At 36.3% G+C, this 13,947-nt stretch overlaps 4 protein-coding genes across 4 annotated transcripts; 1 reads left to right on the forward strand and 3 right to left on the reverse strand.

Moving 5' to 3' along the window:
* Window positions 1-1,617: 1,617 nt before the first annotated feature.
* On the reverse strand, window positions 1,618-4,204 carry LOC118434141. The gene is made up of 7 exons (XM_035846949.1): window positions 3,728-4,204; window positions 3,124-3,388; window positions 2,983-3,055; window positions 2,773-2,895; window positions 2,308-2,517; window positions 1,996-2,246; window positions 1,618-1,901 (listed from the first exon to the last, which is right to left on the reverse strand). Exons 1-7 carry the CDS (start codon window positions 4,127-4,129, stop codon window positions 1,750-1,752), a joined length of 1,476 nt encoding a protein of 491 aa, XP_035702842.1. The 5' UTR covers window positions 4,130-4,204; the 3' UTR covers window positions 1,618-1,749.
* A 1,086-nt stretch (window positions 4,205-5,290) lies between these two features.
* LOC110855570 (pickpocket protein 28) lies at window positions 5,291-7,143 on the reverse strand. Its single transcript, XM_022104010.2, has 11 exons — window positions 7,057-7,143; window positions 6,758-6,916; window positions 6,559-6,670; window positions 6,441-6,497; window positions 6,312-6,362; window positions 6,126-6,239; window positions 5,957-6,056; window positions 5,831-5,890; window positions 5,743-5,761; window positions 5,632-5,651; window positions 5,291-5,544 (listed from the first exon to the last, which is right to left on the reverse strand). The coding sequence occupies exons 1-11, from the start codon at window positions 7,141-7,143 to the stop codon at window positions 5,409-5,411; spliced, it is 915 nt and encodes a 304-aa protein (XP_021959702.1). The 3' UTR covers window positions 5,291-5,408.
* Window positions 7,144-7,424: 281 nt separating this feature from the next.
* LOC110841913 lies at window positions 7,425-9,364 on the forward strand. The gene is made up of 4 exons (XM_022087613.2): window positions 7,425-7,742; window positions 8,104-8,323; window positions 9,014-9,159; window positions 9,218-9,364. The coding sequence occupies exons 1-4, from the start codon at window positions 7,509-7,511 to the stop codon at window positions 9,293-9,295; spliced, it is 678 nt and encodes a 225-aa protein (XP_021943305.1). The 5' UTR covers window positions 7,425-7,508; the 3' UTR covers window positions 9,296-9,364.
* A 3,086-nt stretch (window positions 9,365-12,450) lies between these two features.
* Window positions 12,451-13,641, reverse strand: LOC118433883. The gene is made up of 3 exons (XM_035846319.1): window positions 13,475-13,641; window positions 13,187-13,373; window positions 12,451-12,767 (listed from the first exon to the last, which is right to left on the reverse strand). The coding sequence occupies exons 1-3, from the start codon at window positions 13,514-13,516 to the stop codon at window positions 12,598-12,600; spliced, it is 399 nt and encodes a 132-aa protein (XP_035702212.1). The 5' UTR covers window positions 13,517-13,641; the 3' UTR covers window positions 12,451-12,597.
* Window positions 13,642-13,947: the final 306 nt, after the last annotated feature.

A 13,947-nucleotide genomic window follows, 5' to 3' on the forward strand; every position in this document is an offset into this window, starting at 1 on the left:
TATCTATGAAATGGGTTGATGAAATTTCAAAAACAAAATTTTGTTACACTCTCTGGATCAGTACCCCGATAGGTTTTTCGAACTGAGGTGGAATTCCGACTTTGAGGGGTTTTTCACAGCGACGCAAAATTGACTCAGAAATTAATTTTTCGCTATAACGAAAAAGTATGACGAAATGTTCATACATTAGCTTCTCACCAATTTTTACTACATTGCAAATTATTAGTAGTAGAATAAAGGTTAAATTACCCAGAAAGTCGAAATCGACCTGCGTGACCTTTTTCGGGGATCGAAAGGTCACAATGTCAAAGGTCACATAGCCACATAAATGGGGTATCGTTGGAAAGGTATTGGCGAGAGGATTCAGAATATGTATACTTTGTGGGGTCTGAAACCACTCCCTGCAAACATAGAGCCAAAAGAATATTTTTGAGTTTTTCCCATGCATGCTTCCGTGTTAGCTCCCAATCCACTGCTGTGTTAAATTCTGGACAACTGCCGATTTTCGTTCTTTGGCCTCTAGACTTGCAGGGAGTGGTTTCAGACCCCACAAAGTATACATATTGTGAATCCCCTCGCCAATACCTTTCCAACGATACCCCATTTATGTGGCTATGTGACCTTTGACATTGTGACCTTTCGATCCCCGAAAAAGGTCACACATGTCGATTTCGACTTTCTTTGTAATTTAACCTTTATTCTACTACTAATAATTTGCAACGTAGTAAAAATTGGTGAAAAGCTAATGTATGAACATTTCGTCATACTTTTTCGTTATAGCGAAAAATTAATTTCTGAGTCAATTTTGCGTCGCTGTGAAAAGCCCCTCAAAGTCGGAATTCCACCTCAGTTCGAAAAACCTATGGGGGTACTGATCCATAAAGTGTAAAAAAATTTTGTTTTTGAAATTTCATCAACCCATTTCATAGATATGCTGTGCCCTATGTGCACCACATTTATCTCCCATTATTCTCATAACCCCCCAAAGGAAATTTTGGCGCCCGAAAAAATTGCTAAGTTTTAATTCGTTTCATGTGGGGAACATAATCCAATAGAGTATTTGTACTTTTGAAATAGTCGGCGGATCTGCTTGTCGAATTATTTAATTCTTACTCTTAAGTGGAGTGTGCTTGCATAGTGAAGGATTTCGGAGCTGAATGGATTGTGCAATCCATGGGAAGGAAGGATGCACTCGAATTCTTCCCCAGGGCGGAGATAAAAGCAGGGACACATTTATTTGTTTTGACTTTGTTAAACCGGCAATGCTCCACTTTTCTTTGTGTTACGTAAGGTCTTTATGGATCACTGGAAATATGTATGCTTCATTCTTATTGTTGTGATACCTAATTATATAGGATGGTTTTTGTTAGATGTAATATGCTGATTAAATAAGTTATTGAAATTGCAGAAATTTTTCTATGAAATTATTCATAAATCTATTCTTAACATGGATCTAATATTTGCCAATTACAATTAGATGATGTCCAACAACGAATGATGACTATTTTCATATGTAGGAAAACGAAAGTTTCACAATTTAAATTGATACATGCATTTGTATGCGGATCATAGATAAGGATTAAAAAATGAAGATGTTTTCATTGTCTTTTACCAAAGTTTAAATATTTTGAACTCATTGGTATTTATTTAAACGAATCTGTATGGCAAGTATATTGAATAATGTATGTATTACGTAGGAAATATATAATTGCATGTTCAAACAAAGAAAGAGCAGAAAAACACCGTTGTTTATTTCCCCCTTTTATTGCAACATTCAAAAGCCAGAACAGAATCGCACCATGTCGACAACTTCAACAAAATCACAACCAATTTCCATTGTATCCAATAAACGCAAGATTTCACGGTCTTAAATGCGCCCTCATTTTCATAAAAAATTGGATCTGTATATGTAAAATAATTTACATAAATTATTAAGTTTTATCTATACATATTTAGATAACTACAATTACACAAGTGTGTACATTGTTTACCCACCTTTAAGATTTTCAATTCGTGTCTCCCAATACTTAACAATGTTTTTGAGTCCCCTCTGAACACCTTCTTGTGAGAGAAGTACTAGTAAAAGAAGGGAACTGTTGGTACAGACGAGACTCCCCAAAATTATCAAGATGTACGTCGGGTCCGTGTAGGTCGTGACCTCTGCCCAACTCATTGCATAGTTGACCGCAAACATGATATAGTTGCTGACGAAGAGAAGGAGAAGAACTTTAATGTACACTCGTAACCTGTACCGAAATTGATCTATTATAAAAATGCATAACATCCAAATAAACGTGTAAATGACACCTTTGCGGCCCATCAGGAATTTTTGTCTCAGATTCCCTCATGGCAGATTCCCTCACGATGTATTTAAGGTCGGCTTTGTGTTTCTTCAAATCGATGTAGCAGATAAGAACTAGTGTGGCATTGATGGTGAATAAGATGCCACTCGTGATGACGCCGTAGAGTTCCGTTGCCCAGTAAAGGTCACCTTGATGTGCTGCACATGGACGACCCCTGAACACATTTATGCCAATGTAGAATATATTAATAATTTGAATTACTGCTGAGATTTGGTAACAGTGTCTTGGAACTAATTGATAAGATTTATATCCATACGTAAATATGATTAAATTAAGAGTTCTTATAAACCTCGGACAAATTAAGGACAAATTGGCGACAAAATATTACCAAATTTGATTTGACAGTGTTGCAATAATTGCATTTGCTACCAAATAAATTATTATTTTTGGTATGTACATATTTACATACGTTAGCATAATCCTAAGCATGACGCCTCCCGCAGTTAGGATAGCTGATGAAATTATTGTTGTCACAACATAACCAGTTATGGTTTCATCCTCGACTTTTCCCGGTGGAAGGATGTGTTGTTGTCTGAGATATTGATTAACAATTAAAATGACGATTTGGTTAAATAACAATAAGTATATTAAATATTAAGTACTGCAATTTTTCTCAAACCTTTTCCATAAATTGTAGACAAGCAGTGTCAAACAAATAAGGCGAGCAAAGATTAATAAATCTTCAAGGGTGCCTGCAGAAAAAATACATGTTATGCATCTCGAACACTTATGATTTCAAAGTTGAATAAATTTTTTTAACCGAGAAATGGGCAAAGCTTCAAGTAGATGGTGTTATACTGAAACTCGAGCAATTCTCTGCTCGAGATTAATCCCCAATTCTGAACAATCTTGGCAGCACGAAGTAAAAGGCAAAGTGCGACGTAACAGAATTGAATACTACCGTGAAAACCTTTCTGGGGCAAAATTATGGCGAACGCTAACGTCACAATGGCAGCTATGGCAAAATTGAAGATGTTGTTTACAAGGGTCAACTGATAATCGATCATGCGTCGGTGGGCAATAATCTGTAAGTAAGAATCTTAAATTTAGCAGATTTAACACATGTACATATGTTTAATCGGGATAATTGGCAAGCATATGTAGGTATGTATGCACTGATAAATACACTGTTAGAAATCCAGTATTAAACTTATACCAAACGGTATTCATATATGGCTCTACAAATATGGTGTTGATTAGTAGTACCGTGTAGTAATCGCTTGGTATTAAAGTTTTACCGTATCGGTTGAAAGTTTTTACGGGCCGGTATAATTTTAATGCCAAGCAGTAGCAACTTTAATACCGAGAAATCAATACTATATCAAATTTCTAAGTGTATATAATTTCAAATTGTTCGAACTTACATTATCCTCCTTGTCCGTTAAATTGTTCAATATTTGTTCAAATTTTGGATATCTTGATCTCATCCCGGACGCAAATATTCTCTTATCCACTTCATTATCGAGACTCTCATATGCAGCAGAAATTGCAACGTCGTTTCCAACTTTATTCGACAGGTAGAGAATGAGACGATTGAAATCAACTTTATTCAGATTTTTAGCCACTACATCAAGATCCTTGATGCTAAAATTAGCTCCAACCGTATCGTTGGACTGATTAATAATTTCTGCATTCAGTTTATTCACATCACATTTAAAGTCTGTCGTATAGTTGTAATTATTATGTAAACACAGAAACGGGAGGACCAAAATTATGATGGAAACCAAAACTGAAATAGTTAGCAAAAGGATAAACGTTGAGCGCATCTTTAATATGCAGTATTTAAGAATAGAAATGATTAACTTGCTTTCAGGCTGGACTGTCCCAGAGAAATGGCGAGAGACACCAAGAAATGCGAATGAAATCAATATACAGGATACAAACACATAAATTGGCAACGTCTACCTGCATTGTTTCTACGATTAAATGACGGTCAGCATGGGGGAAGAGAGGAGATTATTGCTCATGACGAGATTGTAAGATCAAGAATTTTTTTGGTCGATAAAAAAAAGTCTCAAGTGTTGTTAGCTAATGTCGGATTTCCATCTGGATATAACTTGAATTTGTCATCAATCAAATCAGTCATGACAATATTGCGTAATTGAGTACGTTTGGAATCCGTTTATATAATTTTCATGACTGGACACATCTTTGTAAATCAAACCATCGACTTGATTCAGTGAACAAAGAAACGTACGTGTATTAAGTATTCAAAAATATAGTAAATATTTATTTCAATAATGAAGCATAGAATAGCACATCCTTATGGAATCCTTACCAGATCGATCATACATATATCATACTGACAACTGAAGAAACTCATACGCTAAATATCTTAAGGTTTAAATTTTAAGTTTGACGATGATTTGTATGTGTTTTAGAAAAGGCGACAGCGAGTTTGTTGATTAATTGAATTTGTTCATCGGAGGAGATCGTGATCTGATTTTGGTTCTCTTATACGTATGTCGGGGTTATCGGTTATGCATAAGTTTGTGGCAAAATACGGATGCTCAAATATCTGTATATATGAGATTATGTGCATAGCAAAATTTCAGTTCTTGACCGTAACTGACCCTTTGGCACATTCTACTTTTTGCGTATGTAAATATAGAGAATATGCGGTCTTGACTTTGGCAAGTCCGCAGCATTATTAAGCACTGACAATGACAATCAGTTGCAAATCTGTCATCAAACGTGTGTAATCGTGTACTAAATCTTGCTTGTTGGATGCTTTTTAAGAGCTTGAAATCCGTTATTGTTAATTTATTGATTCGTGAATATTTGTGATAGTTCGATCATTGAGGAGATGTCCAGGTGTCGTTTCCTTAGATTTTCAGGTTGACCAGGAGGACGAAGTTGTCCCTACTCCAATATATAAATAATGGCAACAATGCATGAAACGACTTTAGGGATAAAATTGTTAAAATTCCATGTATATTTATTTTATTGACTATTACTCCAGTAATACGTACATTCACTTAAATAATTAATTAATTGACTATGCAATTTATAAAAAAACAATGCACACATTATAAATCATTAAGCTTAATTAACAAATTCTGCCACGGTTTTATTTTCTCGCATTTTCTTCTTGTCCAAATGCATTCGGAATGTAAAAAAGTAAATCGCTTCGACCAGACTGGTAATACTGAATCCCATGCACAAACTCATCACCCCTCCCCTGAAATTAACAATTGACTCAAAAACAAGACTTTAAGGTTGAAACAAAATAAAACTTATGCTTTTTTATAAATTAAAAAGGTGTTACCATGCGCTGACAAAATCTTCCTAAGGGAAGGGACCAATACAAAATTGAGCTACTTAGTTACTATGGAGCTTAGGCTTAATTATGTATATTTATAAAATTGTGAATTCATACCCAGGTGAAAAGTTCATCGCTATTGAGTAAGAAGTTAACGAAATCAATTTCAATTGCTGTATTAACTTAGGCGAAAATCTTCACGTACCGTTTGTACTGCATGATTGAAGACTCTCGAAAGAAAATTCGGAGCACGCTGATGCTACCACTAAAAGAAAGATTGTGCATTTTTAATTATCTGATTTAATCCACAATTATTGCAAAATTTGCATACCTGACATAGCTGATATCATTCAAATGTGTCAGCCCACCCTCGACAATCGCCTCCCTCAACATTTTAGTCTGATTGGCCAAAGGTTGATTTGGAAAATCGGCTGCAGGTGCATAAATTACATATTTGCATTAATATGCAACAATATTTTAGCTTTTAACCTTTAACCAACCTGCCGTTACAAAAACATTGTAGAACGTTTCGTTGCACGATGGCAAACAAAATTGTGCACACGACTTGTCCTGCTCTCTGTCCTTCTTTGATTTAAAGTTGAACATTGTAGTCTCTGAGAAAATGGATACAATATTAATTAAATTTAGCCATAATTGAAATTGACCCCTTTTCGCATATTTCATACCCGGGCTAGACTCAAATACTGCAGTTGGTAAGTTTTTCTTCTGGATGGCATCTAAAATTAAAATTAAAATTTGAAAAACCCAATATTTTCTGGTACGACTTATGATGACAAATTTGATTCTTTTTTTACCTAAAGCCTTTTTCACACATTCTTGAAACTTTTTTAGTGTGCATACACTGTAATTTCCTGCATATCAAAAATATTTAAATTAATGACTTCAGAATTAATGCATATTTATAAATCAAACCTGGTGAAAAGTATGTCACACATTGACATTCCTGAAAAACAAACTCTGTTTCACACTCCACAATGCAAGCAGATCTGGAATATTCCTTGTAGAATTTGAGAGGAAATTCATCCTAGCAGAAAACATTTGTAATACTGGTGTATTTATAAATACTCAAGTAAATATTTTAAATTACTAATTAGATATTTATAAAACTCACTGGAAAAAAACATCCTCTCGTTTTGGCAGAGAAACCGCGGAGTACATCCCCCGAATAAGTGTCAACTGCTGTCACGCCGACTTGGGTCTCCATTCCAGGCCCCACGATGTAACCACGTTCTGCAACGGCAGGAAAATCGTCTGCATTGTGGACAAATACCTGCCATAAAAATTTCCATTTTACGTAACACCAAACAAAGTAAGATGAATCAGTGTATACATGACTAACACCGCGTACATACATATTTACATAATTGTGCAAAATAACAAAAAATAAGTGCTTAAGTAATTCATAAATACCCGTAATCCTTTAAACGAGTCTGTTGGAATGGAGTCACATCCTACAAAAACAATCAACGTGTAGTCATTTACTTCAATTTTGTACATAAATGACCTAATGAATAACCATGATTTACTGGAATGCAGAAGCAACAAAGTCTGCCTATCTATTGTATGCATAACCAGTGTGCATATTCTACATATTTTCTAGTTGCTTCTACCTTCTACCTTCTAAATTTTGAAGTAATTATGTATAGCAATTTAAGACAGCATTACTTTTTTTAAATTACGTCATATTACGAGACGTGCACCAGTTTAAACGTGTTTTACACGTAGGCTAGCATTTCTTGCTTTTTAGTCATGATTGACTTTGACTTTTAGTGTGTAGTAATAATGGTACGTTTCACATTGTCTCACGTAAGTCTTTAGCTGGACGTCGTCCCACGAACTACATACTTAATAACTAACGCAATATGTGGTCAAAACTCCTAGAAAAGCACGGTCTTGCTGGAATCGGTGGAGATAAAAGACACGAAATTTCACCATCCCGGGAAAGGTATGAAATTAGAGAATTTCGAGGAAATAATAAGGAACGGAATCTCCCCCCAACGCCACCACCCCGCCCCAAAAGAGAGACCCAATTTCCGATTCAATATCGAAAAGGAAAGGAAACGACGATTCGGAAAAGTTTCTCGGTTTTCTTGCAAGTAAATGTTTAAAATGCTTAAAATATTGAGGGTTTTCACGACTTTCGTAACTTTCGACTTCGTGTAGATTTGTAAAAAAATACTCGGAAATTTACAAAGGGTTGAAGTGAAAGACTTCGCAAATAGTACTTTCGTACAGGATTTGTTTTTAAATCGGCATTTGTCTACCCAACACATAGAATCGGTAAATGCGGTGCTCCAAATATCCTGGTATTTAATTCTTCATGAAAATCTTCTCGTAAATGTCGTAAATTTATACTGTATTATTACGCTTATTAACTAGGGTTACGAAGGTCACGTGAAAACCCTCATTGAGTTCCATTATAAATGATCAACTAAATAAGTGTCATATTTATTTCAGCTCGTTTTATTTCTCCAATATGCCATCCTTCTTCCCAGCCTGACTGCTTCTTTCTTCCTAAAGCTTGGATGGAGTGCAAATATTCCGGAAATCGTGTCACATTCGAATACAACAATAATGTGTCAGTGTGACATGATGTACAGCGATCCCTTCGTCCTTGACGCTACTTGGGATTGGGAGGCCATAAAACCCGTGGTTGACGGAATTACAAATTTTTTAGGTAGTCAATCAGTATATATCTTAGGAGGACAACCCTTCACCGACAGAATCACCGATCTTGATGCCCTTTGGATATGTTGTAGTCCTAGGTGAGTCTAGCAAAAGTGAAGAAGGATTTCATTCAATGGCCCCATTTGCGCCCGCCACACCCACTCAAAGGTGCGAAAATACCCTGTTTTGGTTCATTAAAAAAATCACCAAAAATCCAATTTTGGTCGGATTTTCACAATTTAAGCATTTTTGTGACCCTAGATAGTTGCTTTATCATATCCAATAGCAAACTCAACTTTTTTTGAAATTTTGATTTTTTCGAAATCTACGAAATTTTCGAAAATATTCAAAAAATTCAAAAAATTGAAATTCATGTCGGATACGATAAAACAACTATCTGGGATCAAAAAGGTGCAAAAATTATCAAATTATCATTAAAAATGGATTTTTGGTGAATTTTTTAATGCGACCAGTTTGGCATAAGATTCCTCTTTGAGTGGGTGTGGCGGGCGCAAATGGGGCCATGGAATGAAATCCTCCTTCACTTTTACTAGACTCACCTAGGACTACAACATATCCAAAGGGCATCAAGATCGGTGATTCTGTCGGTGAAGGGTTGTCCTCCTTAGTTATTGTTATTAACCTGTTAAGTAATATGTACATATCTATTAAATATTGATTGATCGTCTTCTTTTAACAGTGGCATTTCTTGTCATGATTTTCCTGGTGACAATTTTCTCCTTGGTGTATATTCGATCACACAACATTTACCCCATAATTCTCACTTTAGCGGTGTGGGTCCTGTGTGTAATTTATGTGCAGAAAAATTGGTCGTCAGACTCGTGGGTATGAACGCCTATCAATATTTGTAATTTCTTTTGCACAAAATTTTCTTTCTTTTCAGGCAAATTTGGAATACTACTTGGGCGTTGATTCTGTCACATTGGCGACAAGGCCGCTAGTTAAAGTTTACTTTGAATGATTTTTAGCCTAATGCTGAATATGTGCGTTTAGAATTTGAGTGAAAATAAAGTAAATGCTGATACACTTACGTAACGTGTCCAACATCAAGGTCAACCCCCTCGACCTCCCCGCACCAGCCACTTTGAGGGGAAATTGTTCCGCAAAAAAATTGAACGTTTGCGTCGCCCCTCCCGAGCCGATTGGTTTCGATGATGTTGCATTAGTCTTAATTTTATTCCTTTCTCGACACTTCCCACTGTCCCTGCATCTCTGCAAATATTGACAAATTCCTGGAAAAAGGTCGTCGTCATATTCACGAACGCAGTTAAAATTGTCCGCCGTAGTTGACCCCGTTTCCGTGTCGTCCATCCCGCCTCCTCCGCCGCCACCTTTATTTCCTCCTCCGCTGCCTCCTCCACCACCGCCGGAATTCTTGCTTCGAAACGTGTCCGTATACTCCCACACGGCTCGTTGCAGGTATTCGTACTCCTTTTCTTGAATCATCACTTCCAGGTCGTGTTTCCTGTTTTCGGGGAGAAAGTGAAAGTAGGTGACATAAATTGAAATCCAGATTCTTGGAACACTTACGAATCCTTTCGCTGCTTTTTTGTCTCAATAGCGTTAAAAGTGCAGCAATACCCGCTGTCAGTGAGCACCTGGTGGGTTTTCCATGATTAATTCAATACAAGGGAAACAGGTCAAGGTACACGCTTTTCTGTCAAATATTTACATACCAGACGAAACATTTGCGTGCATTGGGCAGGTGCGCTGTTCCATCGACAACTTAACAAGTAGTCGTCACATTTAGGGGCTACGAGTCTCAAGTATTTCAGAGCTGTTTTGGGTTTGACGAAATTCTTGTCGACGTGGATGTGATCATTGTTTCTCGCGTCGGGGTCGACCAGGACGGAAATTATGGTACGCATTTGAGACAGGGTAAAACTGAGGGAGAGTTACAATTAAGAATTTTTAGGTTATGATGGTGTGAAATTAAAGATTGTAGAGTTGCCATACTTGTATCGACACCCTTGAATGATGAGTTTTTCAGTGGCAGCTTTATTTACGGTGCAAATCTGTAAAACAGTGTATTCGTATTTATGTAAATGAGACATGGCTAAATTATGCTTAATTGTCAGTTATGGTTCAATTTTCTTACAGTAACTGCAGGGAAAATGATGCTGGAAACTGGATGATTAGTCGTAGCTACGGACGTAATGATAGGACTTCGTTCCCATTTGGTCCAAATTTTCGACATGAGATATCCAGCAGCCCCAAGTCCGAAGAGACACCATGCCAGCCAGAAAATCCTGATTATAATTTAATGCCACTAATTAATAAGTAGAAATTAATTAGTAATTTTACGTAAATTATAATCACTCAACTGTTCCGGTTTACTCCTTTTCCTCTCGGAGAGATATTTCCACCCGTGTAGGGTCGTAACGGCGCAATATTCTCGAAATTGATTTCCACAAGTGACATCGTCTCGCATATCGTGATGATGGTGGTCAGAATGAGGATCATTCCCCGTAGGAACCGTACCCCCAGCAATTTCGGCTTGACGATTTAAAGCTTCCAAGTTCTTGGTGCTTTTTGTCCTTTTAAATTTCAGACGGCCAGTGACCCTCGCCCGTGAAAATGCGTCCAACCAGTGCGTCTTGCGAGCCAGATACGCCTCTAGTTTTAAGGCTGAACTGTTCTTCCGGTTCTACAGAAGTGTATATTCTTAAAATGGTTTCAATAAGTCAAACCTTTTTCAAATTCGCGAACTTAGCAAATTTACGAATTTTTGGGAGATTCGCAAAATATAAGTTCGCTACTAATCCTATTATCATAATTTGATTTGTTTTCTATTAATTATTTATCGCTTGTGATGGAGAAGATGAGGTTGAAGAGTAAAAAGAAGTCAATTTTATGGGTAAATTTGCGAACAAAAATTCAGTGATGTTCCCACAAAAATTTTGCATAAGTCGCAAATTTTGCAAGTTATTTTGTCACCGTCAATTTGCTAGGAATATGAGGGTTATTTACTATGGGCTACTTACGCCTCGCTGGTGCTCTTGATCCACTGCCCACGGAGAGCTGGAAACTTTTCTAGCCCATGGCGAAGGGGGCAATCCGGTGAAGTCCCCCGGAGGAACGTACAAGTCTAAAATGCTGGCAGGCTTATCGTTAGGGTTTAAATGAGTCATGGGTCGTATATAAGTCTCCGGCACATAATTTGGCATTCCCATTGTTCCCTCGCCAGTGTTGTAGTAATCGGCCAAATGATCTTTTTTACGTCGTAGACGATTAGCCAACAATTCTTTGAACCGGTTGACGTATGGAGCTAATTTTATTGGGTCCATTGAATCCATCGAGATAATAATGGGTGAGAGATCTTAGACGATGATAAGGGAATGATAGTTCGAACGAGATAAAGCAATGTAGCAAAAGACGCTCGCGTTTTTATCAAATTTCCAGACCGGAGTATGATTAATACGTGATGAGAAAATGATGGACAAACGGAAATCGTTATTGCCTTTGATACCGGGAAAAACGTCGTCTGGTGTGCATGTTTGACTCGGGACAAATAAAATTGCAAGGCTGACCTGAACCTGACACATTATTCCTGCTACAGTTTAGTTTGTACTTGGAAATGGGCATAATTTTTTCATTATTCTTGTTATTGCATAGATGACTAATAAATTGTGTTAAGGCCGGGTCAGAAATTGTGATGCTTTCCCTGCGTGTTTTATTGTGGGGTTGAGATTCCTTAGTTTTGGGATCGCTACGACTTTGTCCATACCCGTGCACGTCCATACCCAGCAAAATACATATATGTATTGATTAATATGATGTATTGAGCTTTCACTTTCTGCACTTAAAATTTACTTATGATTTTATTTTTAAGCATTTTTACGTTTATCGTATTTACCACAACTCGCCAAGATTTTCAGTTTTTCTCGGATGTGCGAATGAATGAATTTTTTTTGTATGTGTGAATGAAGAGATTAATTTAATTTTTCTAGGATTTACACGGATGCACAACATATTTAAGAATGCTAAGGAATAATTATTTAATTGAATGTCTTTAAATCTTTAAGTGAGTTTATATGGAGTATTTTGTAACAGATTTCAAGGTTTTTGAAAATATGCTGACATGTATTTATTTAAGTATGCATGTAAGTGTGTGGTTCTAGTAAATAATCACTGGAGTTTTAACAGAAAATACGAATTTATTTAATTATTCTTATTATTTATAGCTTAACAACATTTTAATTATATGTATAATTTCATAAAATAGAACAGACTTTTGAACACATTTAAGTACTTCGTAGCTTATCATAATTGTGCAATTAGTGACCGGCTGTTCGCTTCCTGCTGGACTTCTTGATCAATTTGGGCATCCAAATCTGCTAGTTCGGATGGGTTGACCATCTGAAGGATAACATCTCGTGCCCGATACATTTTATCCGAAGCGTTGTTAATCCTCTGCGCCAACTCTTGTTTTTCTTAACAAATAATGTAAAAAAATTATTAGATACATACTTTATGCTAATTAAATATATTTCAGAGATTTTGAAATATTTAAATGATTTAGACCAAATTTAAAAGACTTATAAATGTACTAAATGTATTGTAATAAATGACTTATAAATTTCATACAAAATCTAACAAAAGTCTGAGAAGGCATATTTCAGAACAATTAATTCTCAACAAAGATGAAATGCTAAATAGTTCAACTTTTTTATTATACGAAAACCGTTTTTGCAAAAAATTTAAAACCGTTTTTGCAAAAAATTTAAAACCGGGTTTCCATAAAAGTGGAAACTGGTTGTGACTCGTTATTTTTGAAGATTTAAATTAAGATGCATATAATAACTAATTCAACAGTAAACATATTTAAAAAATATCAAATTTTTGTTCTCACCTTCATTTGTCAGATTATTAAAATTTGTGCAATTCCTCAGTGTTTTCTTAATCCGCTGCAAGCATCTGCGATACGTTGTATAAATCCGTACAACTCGTTCCAGCATTGCTTGCATCATTTCGTCGTAGTCCTCAAACAGGTCTTCGAGCATCGCTGGGGTTTGCTCCACGATTTCCGGAGGGGTTATCTGTGTAATCGGGAGTACATTAGTTTTAATTAATATTATTCAAAATACTCGTAAATTTGCAATTTAAGTACATAAATATCTATTTGAGAATAGTTGGTTACCTCCTTTTCCTCATCGGAACGAATTTGATTGGCGAGACACATGTTGATGACAGAGTTTGTGATCTTCGGGAAATATATTTATTAAAATTTAGGATTTTTAGTGGCTTAATAGAAATTTATGGTGACTTATTGTGTCAAGGAGCACTTAATGGAAGCAAACTTCACAAGGGAAGGTGTGAATGAGGAGTGGTCAGAGTCTGTGTTCAGTTTTAGGATCTACTGGACAGGATAAATTCAAGGAAATCTAATTTAAGGTTTTCCAGCCGTAATGGTCAATGGTGAGGCTGGACAAAAGCATTGTAGGGTTGTGCGTATGCAAATAAATATGCGTTTGTTAAGAATGCGCTCACATTGTGAGCGCATTCTACCCTTAACCCTTCGTTGTGAGCCTCACAACGAAGGGTTTATTAACCCTTCCAGGAACTGGAGTCTATTTTATTTCATTTAGTGGCATGTGCCAGGAATTTAACTTA

This window comes from Folsomia candida, unplaced genomic scaffold, assembly GCF_002217175.1.
Source record: "Folsomia candida strain VU population unplaced genomic scaffold, ASM221717v1 Fcan01_Sc001, whole genome shotgun sequence".
NCBI classification, from domain to species: Eukaryota; Metazoa; Arthropoda; class Collembola; order Entomobryomorpha; family Isotomidae; genus Folsomia; species Folsomia candida.

Bases quoted from the DNA above. Each gene is read 5' to 3' on its own strand.
- LOC118434141 (XM_035846949.1), bottom strand. From the start codon at position 4,129: ATGCGCTCAACGTTTATCCTTTTGCTAACTATTTCAGTTTTGGTTTCC. The intron at 3,389-3,727 runs GTAAGTTCGAAC...TCTTACTTACAG, and splicing joins TAACGGACAAGGAGGATAAT to ATTATTGCCCACCGACGCAT. The intron at 2,518-2,772 runs GTATGTAAATAT...AAATGTGTTCAG, and splicing joins ATGCTTAGGATTATGCTAAC to GGGTCGTCCATGTGCAGCAC.
- LOC118433883 (XM_035846319.1), bottom strand. From the start codon at position 13,516: ATGTGTCTCGCCAATCAAATTCGTTCCGATGAGGAAAAGGAG. The intron at 13,374-13,474 runs GTAACCAACTAT...CCGATTACACAG, and splicing joins GTTCCGATGAGGAAAAGGAG to ATAACCCCTCCGGAAATCGT. The intron at 12,768-13,186 runs GTGAGAACAAAA...TTATTTGTTAAG, and splicing joins TAATAATCTGACAAATGAAG to AAAAACAAGAGTTGGCGCAG.
- LOC110841913 (XM_022087613.2), top strand. From the start codon at position 7,509: ATGTGGTCAAAACTCCTAGAAAAGCACGGTCTTGCTGGAATCGGTGGA. The intron at 7,743-8,103 runs GTAAATGTTTAA...TATTTATTTCAG, and splicing joins GTTTCTCGGTTTTCTTGCAA to CTCGTTTTATTTCTCCAATA. The intron at 9,160-9,217 runs GTATGAACGCCT...CTTTCTTTTCAG, and splicing joins ATTGGTCGTCAGACTCGTGG to GCAAATTTGGAATACTACTT.
- LOC110855570 (XM_022104010.2), bottom strand. From the start codon at position 7,143: ATGTACAAAATTGAAGTAAATGACTACACGTTGATTGTTTTTGTAGGA. The intron at 6,671-6,757 runs GTGAGTTTTATA...GTTTTCTGCTAG, and splicing joins CGAGAGGATGTTTTTTTCCA to GATGAATTTCCTCTCAAATT. The intron at 6,363-6,440 runs GTAAAAAAAGAA...TTTTAATTTTAG, and splicing joins ATGTGTGAAAAAGGCTTTAG to ATGCCATCCAGAAGAAAAAC.